Source organism: Bos taurus, chromosome 10 (genome assembly GCF_002263795.3).
Source record: "Bos taurus isolate L1 Dominette 01449 registration number 42190680 breed Hereford chromosome 10, ARS-UCD2.0, whole genome shotgun sequence".
Taxonomy (NCBI): domain Eukaryota; kingdom Metazoa; phylum Chordata; class Mammalia; order Artiodactyla; family Bovidae; genus Bos; species Bos taurus.
The window spans coordinates 50,957,281-50,978,125 of record NC_037337.1 but is presented as its reverse complement, the minus strand read 5'-3'; the positions used below and the strand labels follow the sequence as shown (position 1 = coordinate 50,978,125).

Below are 20,845 nucleotides of genomic sequence, written 5' to 3'. Positions count from 1 at the left end.
CTGGTCCTATCACTTCATGGCAAACAGATGGGAGAAATGTGGAATCAGTGTCAGATTTCATTTTCTTGGGCTCCAAAATCAATGTGGACAGTGACTGCAGCCATGATATTAAAAGATGCTTGCTCCTTGGAAAAATAGCTATGACAAACCTAAACAGTGTATTAACTTTGACAAAGACATCAACTTTGCCCACAAATGTCTGTGTAGTCAAAGCTATGGTTTTTCCAGTAATCATGTATGGATGTGAGAATTGGACCATAAAGAAGGCTGAATACCGAAGAACTGACACTTTCGAACTGTGGTGCTGGAGAAGACTCTTCAGAGTCCCGTGGACAGCAAGGAGATCAAACCAGTCAATCCTAAAAGAAATCAACCCTGAGTACTCACTGGAAAGATTAATGTTGAAGCTCCAATACTTTGGCCACCTGATGCAAAGAGCTAACTCATTGGGAAAGACCCTGATGCTGGGAAAGAGTGACAGCAAGAGAAGGGAGTGACAGAGGTTGAGATGGTTGGATGGCATCACTGACTCAATGGTCATGAGTTTGAGCAAACTCAGAGAGACAGTTAAGGACAGAGAAGCCTGGTGTGCTGCAGATCATGGGGTCGCAAAGAGTGGGATACAGCTTAAGAGACTAAACAACAACAATCTTGCATAACTACAAACGCATTCCAAAATAGCATTATCCTTTATTTGTCCAAGTGATTTATAACATTAAGATCTACTACACAATTTCCCAGCTCTGAAATTCCCAAACTTCAGTTTGCAGGGAAAGAAACCATTTCTTTTCTAAAGAGGTCAGCATACCTAGATTTAACCAAAGTAATGCTCAAAATTCTCCAAGCCAGGCTTCAGCAATACGTAAACCATGAACTTTCTGATGTTCAAGCTGGTTTTAGAAAAGGCAGAGGAACCAGAGATCAAACTGTCAACATCCGCTGGATCATGGAAAAAGCAAGAGGGTTCCAGAAAAACATCTATTTCTGCTTTATTGACTATGCCAAAGCCTTTGACTGTATGGATCACAATAAACTGTGGAAAATTCTGAAAGAGATGGGAATACCAGACCACCTGACCTGCCTCTTGAGAAACCTGTATGCAGGTCAGGAAGCAACAGTTAGAACTGGACATGGAACAAAGACTGGTTCCAAATAGGAAAAGGAGTACGTCAAGGCTGTATATTGTCACCCTGCTTATTTAACTTATATGCAGAGTACATCATGAGAAATGCTGGGCTGGAACAAACACAAGCTGGAATCAAGATTGCCAGGAGAAATATCAATAACCTCAGATATGCAGATGACACCACCCTTAAGGCAGAAAGTGAAGAGGAACTAAAAAGCCTCTTGATGAAAGTGAAAGAGGAGAGTGAAAAAGTCGCCTTCAAGCTCAACATTCAGAAAACGAAGATCATGGCATCCGGTTCCCTCACTTCATGGGAAATAGATGGGGAAACAGTGGAAACAGTGTCAGACTTTATTTTGGGGGGCTCCAAAATCACTGTAGATGGTGACTGCAGCCATGAAATTAAAAGATGCTTACTCCTTGGAAGGAAAGTTATGTCCAACCTAGATAGCATATTCAAAAGCAGAGACATTACTTTGCCAACAAAGGTCTGTCTAGTCAAGGCTATGGTTTTTCCTGTGGTCATGTATGGATGTGAGAGTTGGACTGTGAAGAAGGCTGAGCGCCAAAGAATTGATGCTTTTGAACTGTGGTGTTGGAGAAGACTCTTGAGAGTCCCTTGGACTGCAAGGAGATCCAACCAGTCCATTCTGAAGGAGGTCAGCCCTGGGATTTCTTTGGAGGCTGAAACTGCAGTACTTTGGCCACCTCATGCGAAGAGTTGACTCACTGGAAAAGACTCTGATGCTGGGAGGGATTGGGGGCAGGAGGAGAAGGGGACGACAGAGGATGAGATGGCTGGATGGCATCACTGACTCGATGGACATGAGTCTGAGTGAACTCCGGGAGTTGGTGATGGACAGGGAGGCCTGGAGTGCTGCGATTCATGGGGTTGCGAAGAGTCGGACACGACTGAGCAACTGAACTGAACTGAGTGTATTTAAGCTTCTTCAGCATTCAAATTTCCTTTTCCCAAAAGTCAGACTCCACCCTGCATTGACAATGACTCCTGAAATACATTATACAGCTGTGTGACAAACTTAGAAAAATGTATTTACTACATGAACCAGAACAGTTTTACACTTGGAATTCTTTGTCTCAGGTGAAGAGGCAAAGCTTCTCTACATTTCTACATTTTGAAAAGCAAACCACAGCTCTATAAATGCCAGGATAAATATCAGCATTCCCTGGCATGCATTCATCTTTTAACCCCAAAACCAAAGTACGTGAGCCAAGTGGACATAATTACATAAATATCTGGCTCCAAAATAATCTACAGTTTGTTGTACATATATAGTGTATAACTTTTTTTAATTCTCTCCCTTTTTCTCACTTTCCCCACCCTATACCCAGAAAAACTCATATTTAGAGAAAGCCACACCTATCACTAAGGGTGACCAACCTTTCAAAAAAACATTAAGAGCAAACATTTAGAGCCATTTAAACCCCAAGGAAATGCCAGGGCACTGGAAAGTTCTAACCCTCAATGCAAATGAAGCTACTGGAATTTGTAAGGAGCAAAATAAACAAAACAATTAAGCTATTAGCATATCTCCTAGGAGACAATCTGGCCTTCGGAGAAGAGCAAAGCCTGATCCCACTTGGGCAAGGTGAGTGGTTAGTTTGACTACCGAAAAACAAAGGCATTAAATACTCCTCTTTCAACCAGGATAGATAAAACCTTTCTCAAGAAATTTTACATAGCTGAACAAGAAAAACCTTCTTACTGTATGTTAATCTGGCAGTGATCCTTTACATCACCAAAACCTGCCTAACCACTCTCCTGCAACAGTGAAGAAAAGCCCTAAACAGAGGTCACCAGTCACACCTGATATTAAAAGTTTCTGTTTGGAGATGGGAACTTTTCCTTAGAAAGGGGACTGGTGAATTTTGTCCCCATTTCTGGCTGCAGAGTTGCACCAGCCCTTAAGGGGACAAGTTGGGACTGGCTGTGTGGCCTTAGGCAATCACCCCGCCTCTTCTGATCCCAGCTGAAGGAAGGCTGGAATAAAAGGAGTGAGGGTGAGCTGCAGAAGCCCACCCAGCTCCCACTATCCTGTTCTATTAAAAGAAAACACAAAAGGAAGCCCTACTGGTTTTATTTGAGGTGGCTATTTTTATCTTGGAAACACTTCCAGTTTGCAATGAGTTAATCACCTACTTTAAATCACTCATCAATTCAACGGCGCCTGCATCGAGACAACCATTCAACCTCTGTACCATTTTGGCCTAGTGGGAAGTTTGGTTCTATGCAACAAATTCTCTGATGCTGCTTCGTGCCAGATGTCAAGAGTGGTAGTGAAAATATAAAAAATAAGCGTGATGCAGTGGCCCCTCAGGGAGTTTACAGCCCAATGAGACAGAACAATAGGTGTATTTATTGAAATAATATCACTGAAAAATCTCCCATTGGTAGAAAGGCCCCAACTTACCTTGCCTGTCTCATCCATGGAGTTCCTGGTCTGCAAGCCACCCAAATCTCCTCACTCCAAGTGTTCTAACTGGTGATCACAATACATATGTTCCCCGACTCTGTAAGTTACCGGACTTCTTCCCTTCTCTCCTGCCTCATTTTGGAGGTCCCTTCTATACTCTGGAAGGCTTAGAATACCTCACCCATCCACCTGGAGCTGATTGAACATGGAAAACTTATACTCCACAAAGCTCAAAAGGTGCCTATCTGTCTATTTTGTTGGTTGATGAGTTCCAGTACAAAGATTTCATGAGGACAGTCTGAATTTGGAGGCCCTATGAATTTCAAATATCCTCATTCACCCCGTCCTCCAAAACCACCTGCAATTAAAAAAAAAAAAAAAAAAAGCCTATTGTCTGCTTCAAAATCCTGTTTCAACTCCTTCAATTCCTTCTCCCATCTCCTATCTCTGCCAATTTCTCAAACATCTACACTTAGGAAAATCACTGGTAACCTACACAATAGATGTAGCTTTCTAGAACTATTTTCACAGACTGAAAGAGCTGCAGGGGAAGGCTGTCTGCCCTGGTTTCAACATTATAGCTGGCTGGCGAGTGAAGAAAACCATGCTGATGGGCAGAATGACTCCCCAGCTTTTGGTGAATGAGTGGCTCTCCTTTCAGGTCCCCTTTGAAGCATCTCTCTGCTTCTTCCCCTTTCTGTCCTCACTATTCCATCTTCCAAAGGACATGCTGAATGAAGTGAGGAGTGACACCTACATCAGACAACTTCAGCATTCACACTAAAATCAAAGCTCCAGTGACATTTGAATTGCACGGCTCTTTCATGGATCCCTTCCTCCCCTGTTTCATTACATTAGCTGAATGGCTAAGAGCTGCAGTTCACTGGTGTGCAATTTAAGAGTGCTTCACTGTGTTGGCAGTTCTGCACTCTACTTTTGTCCCTCAAGATAAAAGCCTAGGGAGCAGTTTGAACAAATGTATAACTCACAGCAGAAGGAAATGCAAGCATTTCTCCTCCAATACTACACTTAAAAATAGTACTATATACACCAAGTATGTGTGCGTTATGTGCTTAGTCGCTCAGTCGTGTTCGACTCTTGCAACCCCATAGACTGTAGCCTGCCAGGCTCCTCTGTCCATGGGATTCTCCAGGCAAGAATACTGGAGTGGGTTGCCATTCCTTCTCCACGGGATCTTCCCAACCCAGGAATCAAACCTGGGTCTCCTGCACTGCAGGCAGATTATTTACTGACTGAGTTACGAGGGAAGCACTGAGTATCACAAGTCCCAAAATGAAGGTGGAACACAAAGATGAAGAAGAAACAACTCTACCTGAAAAGTGGCTGATCAGAAGGGAAGATTAAATGTCCATAAACAGTCAGGAGATCTTTGCAGATCAACAGTTCTGGGGTTTCGAAGATACCTTCCAACTAGGAGACTCAAGAAGGTAGAAGTGGGGCTGACTTCCAAGGAGATTTTAAACCATTGGGTTGGGGAAGGGGAAGGAACTGATGGCTTCCAGACATTAGCCAGAGAAAGGTGAGATTATCCAAGCCTGCAAGGGGCACAGCAAGTAGCAGAATTTGGCCAGGAAACCTCGGTGAGAGACAAGACAAAAAGGGCAGGTTAAAGCTGAATTGCACAGGTGGAATGCATAGGACTTGGCAGGTGGTAGAATTTTGCAATTCATTACATCTTAGCCTATATAAAACACACCTTTGCCAATGGTCATAAATAGAACTACTGCAAAAACTGAAGATGACTCATAGTCATAGCCCCAAGAGGACAGTGCCTTATTGTCTCTGTAGATGATGCTCATTTCCCACTGGCTGCTGAGTGCTAAACCCTCTTTCTCCTTGGAGGAGGAGGAGAAAGGGTTCCAAGATGGGAGGAGGGTGCTCCCCTTCTTTTGGCAGCCTCAATAATGTGTGCTCATTTATACAGTTTTCACTTGCTTACATTTTCTGCTCTTTGCAACCCTCCTCCTCTCAGGATGCAAGATAGATGGAGAATGTGGTTAGGGCTTGGGGGCAGAGAAGAGAAAGCAAGAAGGAAGAGGCTACCACAACTCCAATTTTTTCCTTACACCCCAAGTGCTAGTCTTATAGAACAGAAACAGAGCACAAAACTCTGCTCCAGAGTCCAGTTACTAGAGTCCAGCAATTTCCTTCTTATGTGTCCTCAATTAGTTAATATTAATTTTATAATAATAATGAATCCTCATCAGGGAAACAATAAGCATTTGAGTGTTTACACTCAAATCATTACACTCAAATGTCAAACCATTATGCCCTTGATTTATATTTGAGGTCTGTACTGGACATATTTCTCTTCATGATCACAAGAGAATATAAAAATCTAATAAAAGACTAATGCTGTAACTATTTTTATGCTTTACAACTATTCTGAAAAATCAAATTAGTTGCCAACAAATAATACTGACCATTGTTTCGTGGTAACTTATGTTGGTTTAATCTTAGTAAATTGGGAAAGTATCTCTGGGAATCTTACAAAGTTATTTTAACTCAGTACTTTCAACTTTCCTTCTCTGTAAAGCATTATTACATTAGCTTTTCAAACATTTCCAGTAAAATCAGGTTTAGGAGCAAGATCCTAGACAAGAGACTTGTACTCTAAGGCCACCTCTTCTATTAACTTGCCAAGTGAACTTGGTCAGGCTACTTAAACTCTCTGGACCTTAGAGAGTCATTTGGGTGGGCCATGGACCACTTTAGGGACTTAAGAATTCTTCTTCCAGGAAAAGAAGTGCACACATCAATACAGACACAAACTTCAGTGTACAGTTTCCTAACCCCTCCTCCCTTCTCCTTCAACTCCTTCTGGGACAACTCTCATCTTGATATTCTATGTTTAAAGGTATCTAATTATTGAAAGAAATAATTATTTGCATAGCCAGCACCATGATACAGGTACAGATCAGAAGAAATGAAGTGACAGATAAGCATGAATTGACCCTGAAAATCCTATCTAAATTTAGGTAGTTTCTGAGTAGAGCTAGGATTGTAGAGTGGGAGGCCACCCATGCCCTGCACACCAAAACTATGAATGCTGAGATACCAGCGCCAGATATTCTTGTGGACACAATGAGGCCAAATTTTAAGGAGTCCACCCAGTGACTGGAGATGTCTACATTATTCTGTAAAACAAAGCCCAAAAGAGTGAAAAGAAAGCTACTTACTTTGGTTATGAAATACACCCCTTCTTCCAACCCGAAGAGAAGATAGTACCAAGAGCTGAGAGCTGAGTTTTCCTTTATTTAAATGCCAGTGTGATACAGATAGTTAAGAAGATTGGAATAATTATGTCAAAAAAATCAAGACACCTAGAAGAAACCTATAAACATACAACCTACCAAGACTGGATCACGAAGAAATAGAAAATCTGAACAGATCAATTACTAATGAGATTAAATCAGTAATCCCAAACCTAACAAAAGAATTTCCAAAACCAGATGGCTTTACTGGTGAATTTTACCAAATATTTAAGGAAGAATGAATACCAATCCTTCTCAAATTCTTCTCAAAAATAGAAGAGGAAGGAACACTTCCAAACTCATTTGATAAGGCCAGCATTATGCTAATATATCCTCAACAAAATACTAAAAAACTGAATTCAGTAATATAGGAAAAGAGAATTCCCTGGCAGTCCAGTGGTTAGGACTTGGCACTTTCACTGTTAGGACCTGGGTTCAATCCCTGGGAAACTAAAATCTTGCAAGCTGTGAGAAAAAAAAAAAAAGATGAAGAAAAAAAAGAAATAATAATAATATATAAAAAGTTGATACACCATGATCAAGTGGGATTTATTCTAGGGATGCAAGGATGGTTCAACATCTGCAAAGCAATCAACGTGATACATCACATTAACAAAGTAGAGAAAGTAAGTTAGGCAATGAATTTTCTCCTCATTTGTGTAGTTAAAATTTTTCCATTGAAAAAGAGAAAAATCAAAGTGAAAGTGTCACAGGTTAATGGATTTTTTTGTTGTTGAAATCTGTGCAGCACAAAGTTAAGTTAATCCTACTCAATTCACAGGTTGTTGAGGCATCCAGATAGCACAGTCTGTGGCACACAGAATAAGGAAGTGACACCAATATGGGTTATTCTGGGAACCATCATATAATCCAGAAGACATGACTTTCATCCAAGACAAAAAAAGTATTTTTGTGTGTGAAGAATGTCTTTCTCCACATGGACAACGAAGGGCTGGCCAAAAAGGCAGAATTAGGCAGTGAACAGCATTGTCCCCACCTGTTCCAAACAGTATCGGTCCACTATTATTTCCTATTTCCAACAGGCCATCCAGTCCAGTCTGGTTTGGCATGATGCACTGCTCTCCAAGTCTGGCCTTAATCGTGAAATGTTTATTTTTCACAAAGCTCCCTTTAACAGAAAAAAATTTTTTTTTATTTTTCATCTTGTTGTTAGTTTCTGCTTTTGCTTTTTTTTTTCAAAAAAGAAATATCAATTTAAAAATCATATTGACGGGCTTCCCCAGTGGTACAGTGGCTAAGAATCCACCTGCCAAGGCAGGGGACACAGGTTCTATTCCTGGTCTGGGAAGATCCCACATGCCTCATGGGCAATTAAAGCCTGTAAGACACAACTACTGAGCTCACACGCTAGAGCCTGGGAGCTGCAACTACGGAGCCCACGTGCTGCAATTACTGACACCCACATGCCTAGCATAGCCTGTGTTCCACAATATAAGAGAAGCCACCGCAATGAGAAACCACGCACCAAAACTAGAGTGGCCCCTGCTCGCCACAGCTGGAGAAAGCCCACACAGCAATGAAGACTCAGCACTGCCAAAAATAAACTGTAAAAGAATCATATTGAGGCTCCATAATACAAGTTTGGATTCCTTGTACTTTGGGAAAACAGGGCTTCCCTGGTGGCTCAGCAGTAAAGACTCTGTCTGCCAATGCAAGAGATGAGGGTTTGATCCCTGGGTCAGGAAGATCCTCTGGAGAAGGAAATGGCAACCCACTCCAGTATTCCTGCCTAGGAAATCCCATGGCCAGAGGAGCCTGGTGGGCTACAGCCCACAGGGTCGCAAAGAGTCAGACACAACTTAATGACTAAACAACAACCACAACTCTGGGAAAATAGCAGTGGATGTATCAGGAGCAATGGGGGCTTCTGTCATACACAAGAGTTCAGCAGATCAGCAGGGAAAACTGGATTTGCACTGAATCTATTCCTGCCTCAGTGTATTCACCTGAGACAAGTTAAAAGAAAAAGTGGAAGGCAGGAACAGTATCTGAGCCCCGGGGCAGTCCTCAGCCACACTAACCCTGAGGGTAGCCATGTGACTTGCTTTGGCCAATGAGATAGTATCAACCATGATGCAGGCACAGGTTAAAAAATGCTTGTGCACTGTGACTCACTTTCTCTCTTGCTGTTTCTGGGAAACCTTATGACCACTGCTATGTCAACAAGCCAGGACTAGCCCATTGTGAAAGAGACAGGTAGCCAAGACATCTCCATGGCCCCAGCTGAATCCGGGCTAATTACCTGACATTTGAGTGAGGCCCTCCCAGCTGCTCCATCCCCTGTCAAGCCACCAACTGACCACAGGGAGCTGATAAGCCGATCTAGCCCAGAATTCCCCAGTTGATGCACAAAATCATGAAAAATAATAAACCTTTACTACTACCCAGTTTGGGGTGGTTAATTATATTAAAACTTAGCAGACACACTAAGTTGAAAAGGTGAAAAAGAGACGCTTAAGAAAAGCTGAACATCCTGGGACAAAATTCCTAATGAACTTTATATAACTCAGTGGGACTTACTACTGATTTGACTGTATGTCAGTTGTCATTAAAACAACCTGACGCAGACCCCAAATTGCCTACCCCCTAATACTCACCTCAAGACAAAGTTTGCTAAGACTCTGGGAATGATACTGTATGGGCTTTGGAGGTGTATGAACCTCCTAAAATTAAATGAATTCTATTTATGTAGGTTTTCTTCTTCTTAATTGTAAAAAGATGTTTAACACTATGAGGAATAAAAAAAGTATTTATGCACATACAGTCCAGAATTAATACTATTTTCTACATTTGCTTTATATTTTAATAAAGCAAATAAAACATTTCTAATAATGTTAGTCTACTCACCTCAGTTCTCTTTCCTCCTTCCCCTCTTCTGCAGCTTGAATTTGATATCTTTCTAGTCCAATTTATATTTTTAAAAGAATATACACATAAATATATACATATATGAATATATATCCCCAAATATAGACAGCCTTGTTTTGTGTTCTGAAATTTTTCTTAAATGACTTTACAGGTTATCTTTCTACAATTTGCTTCTTCACTACTTACTACCTTTGTGATATCTATCCATATTGATTCCTTATTATAAATAAGTCACAACATGTGTGCATTTCTCTACTAATGGACATTTAGATTGCTCCTTTTTGTTTGGTTGGGTTTTTATTGTTGTTGCTCTTGTTAGTATAAACACTGTCAGGAAACACGTCAATAGTTTCCAACATAGATTCAGAGGGCCTCAGGACACCCCACATGTTAAGAATCTCTGACAATCTGATGGGAGAAAGGAGAACTGCCATAATTTGGCAGACTTATTTCTACATCAGAGCACTCCCAAGTCTTGGAGGTGCTATCTTTATCATACTCAAAGTAGTTTAATAGATACTTCTTCATTCAAATGCAAAATTTCATGTAGCAAAGGTCCATATCTAATTGAGACACTAAAAACAACCCTAATTTTTTTGTTGTTGAAAATTTTAGATTCAGACAATACTGTCTAAATCATTCTATTGCCAAGTAATACTGTGCTAAATCACTGTCACCATCAACTATCGGTCACACCAATTAAATTACTAAAACGAATAATATGCTATCCTATTTTTTTGTTTGTCATGTACGTAAGGATTCCAGGGCTAAATGTCTTGTGGTTATCTTGTTTCCATTATTTTCTTTTAAAAACAATTTTTTTTCAGTTAGGAATATAGTTGCTTATTTCCCTTATTTTCTACTTTTTAATTCTGATCAGACAGCTTTCCAACATGACTTTCTTTTACTGTTATGCTTGATCCCAGTGTGGTATCATCTAGTCCTCAAACATGGTGACATGCAAACATCCACAAACAAGGACATTAAGCAGCTCAGATTTTAAAATGGATTTTAAATCAACCTTGTTTTTCCACGGGAGTACATAAAATAATGAAGTGTTATACAGATATCTGGACCCAGAAATTTCAAATTCAGAGACAATATATTCAATTGCTTTTGAAAAACCATAAAGTTAGCAGACCTGGTTCATTACATGTAAGTGGAATGGTCCTAAACAATTCCCTTTCCCTCACCACAGTTTGGTTTTCTTACTGTCAAATGGCAAAAAAAAACCATCATTGGTGTAAGAATGAGATGAAATCACCTACAGGAAAGTCTTTTGTGCGACTTCTCTGGTGGTCCAGTGGCTAAGACCTCCAGGTCCCAATGCAGTGGGCCAGGGTTCAATCCTTGGTCAGGGAACTAGATCCCGCATGCCCCAAATAAGACCCAGCACAGCCAAATAAATAATATTTTTAAAAAAGAAAATAAAAAGAGCACCCTTTGTTATCCACTGGTCTATGAGTATCTCAGAAGCAGAGTCAGAGCTTAACTCATCTTTGATTTCCTAGGGTTACCAATGTATTTGATAAGGATTCCTACCTATCAAGCATGTATGCTAACCTCCTATGCAAATACTAGTCTTCTCTACTTTGGGGTTCAAAGCTCCTTGTCTCCAACCACTTGGGTCCTCTGACAGAGGAACTCATAGCTGCCAAGCAGGAGTCAGAGGCCTGAGCACCCACTGCTGTCGCACATTTAAGTGCCAGCATCACAATCTCAAGGGAACACAAATGGTACCCACCTCGGGTCAAGAGCACCAGCCCATCCTGGCTTCAGACTTTAAAACCAAAGAGAACCATAAAGCAGGTTAGGTTTACAGCACTCAGGAGGCTGAGCTGCCCAGCACTGACCAGGGCAGTTCTAATGAGGGCAGGGAGGAACAATCAGCAGTGTATCTGGAAGGCAGGTCTCTGGAGTCAGGACTCAAGTTGGATAATCAGGCGATGTGGGATTCTCAAGCCACCACCAAAATACAACCAATATGCTTACCAAGGAAAAGAATTTATAGTATAAAATAAATGGGAAAATACAGAACACAAATTGTGTATTTGCCCCACAATTAGAACTACATAAAAATGATGTGCCTTTGGATAGTTTGGAAAGAAACCCAAAGACATGAAAATCATTATCTTTAGGGTACTGACATTACAGAGAATTCCTCTAAATTAATTTTTTAATAATCTCTTAAAGTTGATACAGTAATGAATCAAAAATAAAGAACAATCTTCTATCTCCAAGCCGGCTTTTTTGAAGAGCTCCAGAAAGAAAATTACCTAGTCATGCCTAGACTCTAATCCACCACAGTGGTTTGGTGGAGAAATTATTAGGCAGGGATCTGAAAACCTGGATTCTGGCACCAGATTAGCCAAAACTTCTGAGATTTTATGATTATACAGTGAAAGTGAGAAATAGATTTAAGGGCCTAGATCTGATAGAGTGCCTGATGAACTATGGAATGAGGTTCATGACACTGTACAGGAGACAGGGATCAAGACCATCGCCATGGAAAAGAAATGCAAAAAAGCAAAATGGCTGTCTGGGGAGGCCTTACAAATAGCTGTGAAAAGAAGAGAAGCGAAAAGCAAAGGAGAAAAGGAAAGATATAAGCATCTGAATGCAGGGTTCCAAAGAATAGCAAGAAGAGATAAGAAAGCCTTCCTCAGCGATCAATGCAAAGAAATAGAGGAAAACAACAGAATGGGAAAGACTAGAGATCTCTTCAAGAAAATCAGAGATACCAAGGGAACATTTCATGCAAAGATGGGCTCGATAAAGGACAGAAATGGTATGGACCTAACAGAAGCAGAAGATATTAAGAAGAGGTGGCAAGAATACACAGAAGAACTGTACAAAAAAGATCTTCACGACCCAGATAATCACGATGGTGTGATCACTGACCTAGAGCCAGACATCCTGGAATGTGAAGTCAAGTGGGCCTTAGAAAGCATCACTATGAACAAAGCTAGTGGAGGTGATGGAATTCCAGTTGAGCTATTTCAAATCCTGAAAGATGATGCTGTGAAAGTGCGGCACTCAATATGCCAGCCAATTTGAAAAACTCAGCAGTGGCCACAGGACTGGAAAAGGTCAGTTTTCATTCCAATCCCAAAGAAAGGCAATGCCAAAGAATGCTCAAACTACCGCACAATTGCACTCATCTCACATGCTAGTAAAGTAATGCTCAAAATTCTCCAAGCCAGGCTTCAGCAGTATGTGAACCGTGAACTTCCTGATGTTCAAGTTGGTTTCAGAAAAGGCAGAGGAACCAGAGATCAAATTGCCAAAATCCGCTGGATCATCAAAAAAGCAAGAGAGTTCCAGAAAAACATCTATTTCTGCTTTATTGACTATGCCAAAGACTTTGACTGTGTGGATCACAATAAACTGTGGAAAATTCTGAAAGAGATGGGAATACCAGACCACCTGATCTGCCTCTTGAGAAATTTGTATGCAAGTCAGGAAGCAACAGTCAGAACTGGACATGGAACAACAGACTGGTTCCAAATAGGAAAAAGTTCGTCAAGGCTGTATATTGTCACCCTGCTTATTTAACTTCTATGCAGAGTACATCATGAGAAACGCTGGGCTGGAAGAAGCACAAGCTGGAATCAAGATTGCCGGGAGAAATATCAATCACCTTGGATATGCAGATGACACCACCCTTATGGCAGAAAGTGAAGAGGAACTCAAAAGCCTCTTGATGAAAGTGAAAGAGGAGAGTGAAAAAGTTGGCTTCAAGCTCAACATTCAGAAAACGAAGACCATGGCATCCGGTCCCCTCACTTCATGGGAAATAGATGGGGAAACAGTGGAAACAGTGTCAGACTTTATTTTTCTGGGCTCCAAAATCACTGCAGATGGTGACTGCAGCCATGAAATTAAAAGACACTTACTCCTTGGAAGGAAAGTTATGACCAACCTAGATAGCATATTCTAAAGCAGAGACATTACTTTGCCAACAAAGATCCGTCTAGTTAAGGCTATGGTTTTTCCTGTGGTCATGTATGGATGTGAGAGTTGGACTGTGAAGAAGGCTGAGCACCGAAGAATTGATGCTTTTGAACTGTGGTGTTGGAGAAGACTCTTGAGAGTCCCTTGGACTGCAAGGAGATCCAACCAGTCCATTCTGAAGGAGATCAGCCTTGGGATTTCTTTGGAAGGAATGATGCTAAAGCTGAAACTCCAGTATTCTGGCCACCTTATGCGAAGAGTTGACTCATTGGAAAAGATTCTGATGCTGGGAGGGATTGGGGGCAGGAGGAGAAGGGAATGACAGAGGATGAGATGGCTGGATGGCATCACTGACTCGATGGACGTGAGTCTCAGTGAACTCCGGGAGTTGGTGATGGACAGGGAGGCCTGGCGTGCTGCGATTCATGGGGTTGCGAAGAGTCGGACACGACTGAGCGACTGAACTGAACTGAACCCCTCTAGATCTTTCTGTGAAGCCAAGCAAAAGGGTTTAGGATAGACTCTTACCACTCTCTTCTGGGCTTTCTACAATATAAAATTGTAGAAATAGTAGAAAATTTACTTTCGACAATGCATTGTATGATTATAAAGTCACAGGGATGAATTTTTAACAAACACATCAGAACTCAAAATACCCAAGACAGTGTGGCCTCCTTCGGAACAGTTCTTACTGTTCTTACAGTACTAAGGAGGAAGAACCACCTCCTTTCAGGGCCCCAGAGCCTATGTTCCCTGATACTGCACATCTCCAGGATCAGTTTATTTGCTCTTTGAGGCAGAATGTAATTTCTGGCAACAGCTAAGAGGGACCAAGATGGGTGATCAGGCTGGACGCTAATATTTTAGGTCTTAAAGAAAGTAAAAAATTTTTCTTAAATGACCATTTGGAAATGCCTTAAGCAATGTTCCCATGGTGGCAACTCAGAAAGGAAGATTGACTTTACCCAGATGCATAGTGTCTAAGCCCATGTCCCTATTTTTAGGCACAATCTGTATAAGTAGAACCCGCTCATAGTTCTACTTCTCTGAAGTAAGGTTGTCATAAAGATACGTACAAAAATACTTCACTAAGATGCCCAAAACCTTTCCTCTCTGCCAAAACAAATTCTAAAGTTGAAATTAAAAACACAAAATTTGCTTACCATTATTACAGAATGTGCTTACAAGGCCAAGCTGTTTATTTTTAATACCTTTGGCATTTAACCTTTACCCCTCTATTTGTTCTGTAAATATTAAGTCCCAGCATGTTAAAAAAAAGTAAAATATTAAAATCTGACCATGGAGAAACTCATTTTAATCACATACTCATGAAAACACAAGTTGCTGCATCTTTGTTAAAAAAAAAAAAAAGATGAGTCGAACTTGGAAAATTACAACTGCACATAATTTCTATATGATCCCTAATAAAGTTCACAATGAAGCTCTGCATTTGTATAGAGGTTTCAAAATATTTCTGCTTTTTGAAGCTGATGAAAAGAGCTTTATCAAGTTCTTACCAAGTAATGAGGATTGGTCCTCTCCTCATCAGGAAATTCGAGGTACTCTTTAATTTCATCTCACATGAGCTTGTGAAATTAAGTCAAGGGCAAAAGGTTGTATTCCAAGTTATATTTACGAAAATGCTCATTATCTAGCCTCAAGGAGAAACCCGGGCTTCCCAGGTGGCTCAGTGGTAAACAGTCCACCTGCTAAATCAGGAGATGTGGGTTCCATCCCTGGGTCAGGAAGATTCCATGAAGGAGGAACTGGCAACCCACTCCAGTGGAGAATCCCACGGACAGAGGAGCCTGGCGGGCTACAATCCATAAGGTCGCAGAGTCAAACAGGACTGAGCATGCACACACACACTCAAGGAGAATCCCTGAAACAGACCTTGAATTCATGAGATGCAACAGGGAAAGAAGTGATAAGGGAGGTCCATCACACAATATGGAGATGGTAGTGCCTTTCCATTGGAGAAGGGATTTGAAGTGTTAAGACAACTTACAGCCTCACCACTCATAGCTCTACACAGGTGTTTTTAGCTAGCTCCAAATGGTAGCAGCTGAAGGCAGATTGCCCCTGCCTGATAGCTTAGAGAGTCCACGGGCTGAAAATACCAGGAAACTCCTTTTCTTAAGGGAAATGGAGTGGGAAGGTGCGGATGTGTCAGAAAAAATCTAATGCCTTTATTGGGAATGTGGCTAAAGTTTAGACATTCCCACTGGTAAGTGAATGAAAGGAAGCATGGCGGTTTGTAAGAACACCGCTTTGAGATTTACAACAGAGTGGATACAAACAGCTGACCTGTTTGGCCTCTCAGAGACCATCAGCACACTTTTAAAAACTGGCAGGTCAGGCATAAAAGTCTGGATTTTCAGCTTCTCTTGAAAAAGCAGACAATTTGGTGATGTGGTCAATTGTAACCACAGCCTAGGATCAAGTAATGATATCTCTTCCAATGGGCATACGTTCTATATTCACTCTCCAGAGGCCAGTCTCACCCCATCAAAAACCGTATCCTGGCCTCTGCAGACATTTGAGTTTGCATCCACTGACAAAGCTGAAATCCCCAGCAAAACCGAGGAGGAAGTGGCTTTCAGCTTCTGCAACAGCCTGCTTCCTCCACTTCTCCATCCCCTCCATCCACGGCCCCACTGGGCAGCCAAGTATTTCCTACTAGGCAGGCCCACCCACAGAAGCCTGTAGACAATGTCCTGCATCCACTCTTGCCCTAACCCTCTACCTCCATCAAAACTTTTCTGGGGACTTTCCTGGTGATCCAGTGGTTAAGACTCCACACTTCCACTGCATGGGATGCTGGTTCAATCCCTGGCCAGGGAACTAAGATCCTACATGATGCATGGTGCAGCCAAAAAACAAACAAAAAAAAAACACTTTTCTGGGCTTCATTCCATTCCTTTCTGTTTTTGTTTTTTTGTGTGTGTTGTATTTCTTTGCCTGGGAGGCTACAAGAAATCTGATAAACTAATCAGTGGGAATGGACTAGGTTACCTTCCCAGAAAATATGTTTAGAATGGATTCCAGGCTTTCTAAATGTCAGACATGCCATGGCTTCACTCAAAATAACTTACCTAACTTGTAGTCAGCTTCATCAGATTTCAAGGTTCATAAGTGTATTCCTATGTATTTTTATATAATGTCTGCAATTTATTCACAAGTAATACGCAAGCAAAGAGAAGGGACCGTATCCTGAACATATTCAGAGTGATGGCCAATTCAGATGCACTTAAATATGTCAGTATATCTAAGTCACAAAAGCCTTACGAATCATAGCTTCTAGCTCTGAAGTACACAGCAGAGGCACACACGTGGGTCAGGTTCATTAGACAGTCCAAACTCGTCATGGCCACAAAAGCAGAACTTCCTTTGTGGCTGATGATAAAGCCAGATTCTACAAAGGAAATCTTAGATGGGTATTTTGATTAAAGTCAAAGGAGACTGTTGTGCCCTCTTAACCAATGTGTACAAAATTAGAGACATGCAGAGATTTTTTTGGTGTTTTTCTTCTTTTTCCCTATTCAAGTCACCTAAGAAAAAAATAAACAAATTTGCTATTGCCTGGTACTGTTCTTGGTTCTCCAAAGATGGAGAAAAGTGTCCCAAAGTAAGGTTTCAGGAGGAAGATATGAGGTAAATAAGCTGTATACTTTGTTCATGAATCAGAAAATGGCACTCTCCCTATGACTTACAACTGAGTGAGCCTTGGGAGGGTCTTGGGTACAGGTGGAGAGCCTTCCTAATGTGCCACCAGATTTCCTAAGATATCTGAGAGAGAGGGAGAGAGGGAGAAAATCCACAGTACAGGTGCCAAGCTCCTGGTCAATTATACTCTCCCTAACACTGAGCCACACCCACTGGAGGCAATGTCTTCTCTTCCTGTTTTAAGCAGCTGAGGGATGCAGCTGGGCAGACAGATGTGAAACACAAATCAATGCCTCATTTAGCTGGAAGGGGGTCTTACATAAATAGTAAACATAATAACTAAAGTTTCTCACTATTGAAGCTGCCTATGCTCTGTTCTAAGGCAACTTCACAAATCTAGTGCACAGACTTAATTTTGCAAGCCAGTGAAGAAATGATTCATTTCATTTTTGCCATAATTTCTAGATCCAGTAGATGGAGTGACTGATGGCACAGCTCCTATTTCAGGGCAGCCAGCTGTTTGAGCTTTTCCGTCAGGGTATCGTGGCCTCAGCAACCATATCTGATGCACTGATAGTCTCCCGGCGCCCTACAGTACTGCCATCTGTGCTGTTGGCAGGGAACGCATCAATAGGTAAGTCACACCCCATCCTTTTCAACTGACACCCTACACACTCTGGAAACAATTCTTCCTTAGAACATGTTTCTTCTGCATCCACTTCAACATCCACCTATTTCAACAGCAATGGACTGAATTGAGCGACGAGTTTCCAAGGTCCCTAGAAAATGCATCCTACAACAGGTGACTCAGACAGTAAAGAATCCACCTGCAATGCAGAAAACCTGGGTTCAATCCCTGGGTCCGGAAGATCCCCTCAAGAAGGGAATGGTTGGTTGCTCACTCCAGTATTCCTGCCTGGAGAATTCCACGGACATAGGAGCCTGGGGAGTGGGCTACGGTCCATGGGGTCACAAAGAGTGGGACATGGTTGAGTGACTAAGCACACACACACACAGTACTTTTTAGCCTCTACAGCATGAAAAATGAGTCAACTAAGGTAAAGTTAATTTTCTCAAGGTACCACTCAACTATTTAAATTCAGTAAGATTCTTTAAGCTCTTGACATAAAATACATTGATTTCTCTTTTCTTTTTTTTTTGGAAATATTTAACCATGGAAAATAATTATAGCAATTCTAAAGTACTGAGATTCATACTCCTTAAATTTAAGTAGCCAATTAGGCTGTGGCCCAATTTAGGTATCTCCACCCTAACACACAGTTTAAGTAAATGGTTCTCTATAAAGGTTCCAAAAATAATGTGGGGTGGGCTGACTTCTTAAACCCTGAAACTGAAAGGGAAATTTTATTTACAGATAAAGTATCCTCTTAGGTAGAAGCAAGGGTGACATAACTTTGGACTAAGTGAAAAAAAAAAAGTTTTGGTCAAGGGTGCCCCTTTAAAGATTTTTGTGCGTTTGTTTTTAATCATTCTTTTGAATAAACACAGCACTGGATCAAGTGCTCCTTTTAGTTGTAAGTTTCTATGTGCCTTTGCTAATTTTCCCCAGCTCCTGCAGGATAGAGATTTTTAAATTAGTGCTGCACGGGTTATCATTTTTACTTAGCGCCACTTTCACAGTCACTTAAAAAAAAAAAAAAAAAACCAGAAGAGGATCAGCGGAGTCCTAAGTCGGATTCGTTGAAAAGAAGCAAGTGTGGAAACTATGAAGCCTTGGGGTAGAACTTCCCCCCTCCCCTCCGCTGATGGACTGCCAATCTCTTCAAAATAGAGCCCTTGCTTTTGTGCTTTGGAAAGAAAAGTACACACCACGCCAAAGCCCAAGGGATGTGGCTAAGGTTATGGGGGGCGGGGTAGTCGAGGCGGGAGGTTGGGGGGTAGAAGAAAAGTCAGAAACGAGTCAGAAAAAGAGCCAGCCACTTCCATCAATTTCCCAAGTACCGAAGGAAAAAGAACAAAAAACTCGACTTCCTCCCCTGCGAACCGTCTGCTGTACACCCGAAAAGTGCCAGCCACCTCGCACTTGGAGAAAGGGGAGGGTGGTGTTTACTCGGCCTTTTTGGTGCAAAGACCCTCCGGGCCGGCGCGCAGGAGAGCTCAGGCCGGCGCGGCTCTCAGCTGCCCCGAGGCACCCTCGCCCGCAGCCGCCTGCCCACCGCCAGGTGCTCGCCCTACCTGGCGCCCCGCTGCCTTTGTGCGGCCGCGTCGCCCCCGCCGGCGCGCGGATGCCAGGGGGACAACTGCGGCGCTGCCGGGCGGCCGGGGAGGAGCGGGGTCCGTGGCGCCGGTGCCGCGGGCGGCCGCTCCTACCTTCCCAGCCCGGAGAAAGGGATGCCCATCCCCTCCCTGGGGGCCGTGCCCCTGAACGCGGATCTCCCCAGCTTCCGACAGCTGGCAGCCATAGCCAACCAGCCTCGAAAAGTTTGGCGACGCCGAAAGCGACTTGAAAGAAAGTTTTCCTTGGCCCCCCACTCCCTCTCCCCCAGCCCGGGTGGAGGAAAAGCGGCAGGAAATCAGGACTCGCGACGTGCCGACTCCGGCGTCCACCTTCTCCACTCCCGGCCTCGGCAGCGCGCCCAAGGTGGGTGCCCGGCGCCCGGGCTTCCCGCCCCATCCCCGGGTCCGGCGTCCCGGGACGCCGCGCGGCCAACTCACCATGGTGACTCGCGCCGCGGTCGCGCCTCTGCCGTGTCCGGCTGCCGGGGAGCTGGGGCTGGAACGCAGTCTCCTGGGCGAACTTCAAAAGTTGGTTCCCTTCGCCAAAAACAGGCTCTCGACAACCCAAGCACTCACAAGAACCAATGGGAACCCTGGAGGGACTCCATCCAGGCGGGATCGGCGGCGGTAGGTGAAGGCGAGCAGGAGGCTGCTTAGCAGGCGGGACGCATACTGCGGAGGACCAGGGTCCACCCAAACCCGGCGCTCGCCGCCCCGCCTAGGTGAGTGCAATGCTCTCCGCACGTCCCACGAGCTGCCCTGCCGTGCTCCTCTTTCTTCGGCCACTTACTCCGTACTCCTCTGGCTGAGCCTCGGCTCGGGCAGGGCAATCTGTCCATAAATGGAGAAGTCAGCTCTGGCCTGACCAATCAGGGTTTGTTTTCACAGCGTCACTCCTCAGGGAAACCGTAGTAGCCAACAAGCTTGGAGCTGTTGGAGTTTCCAAAGACCTCTGGATCCTGTAGTCCTCCTCCACGCCAGCCTCCAAAACGCGCTGCTGACCTGGCTCGCTCCCTCTTGCAATCCCTCAACTGGTAAGAAGAAAACCACTCTGTGAAAGAGAAGTAAACTGGAAAACTTTTTTTTTTAACGCTAAAGTTAGAGTAAGTGTAGCTGAAGTGTATTTTTTTTTCCCATAGCTTTTTTCTTGTTTAAGAAGAAGGAAATATTTTATCAGCATAAAAGATCAGAGTCATGGCAGCAGCCCAAAGGAAATCCTTTTTCTTTCCAACGTCTGGATCGTGAGGAAAGTCAAAAATATC

At 42.8% G+C, this 20,845-nt stretch overlaps 1 protein-coding gene across 1 annotated transcript in view; it reads right to left on the bottom strand.

Moving 5' to 3' along the window:
• MYO1E (myosin IE) overlaps window positions 1-20,397 on the bottom strand; it is a 220,772-nt gene extending 200,375 nt beyond the window's left edge. Inside the window, exon 1 of the mRNA XM_002690853.7 lies at window positions 20,022-20,397. Coding sequence (XP_002690899.2) covers window positions 20,022-20,024 — 3 coding nt within the window. The 5' untranslated portion in view covers window positions 20,025-20,397. The remainder of the gene's footprint in view (window positions 1-20,021) is intronic.
• Window positions 20,398-20,845: the final 448 nt, after the last annotated feature.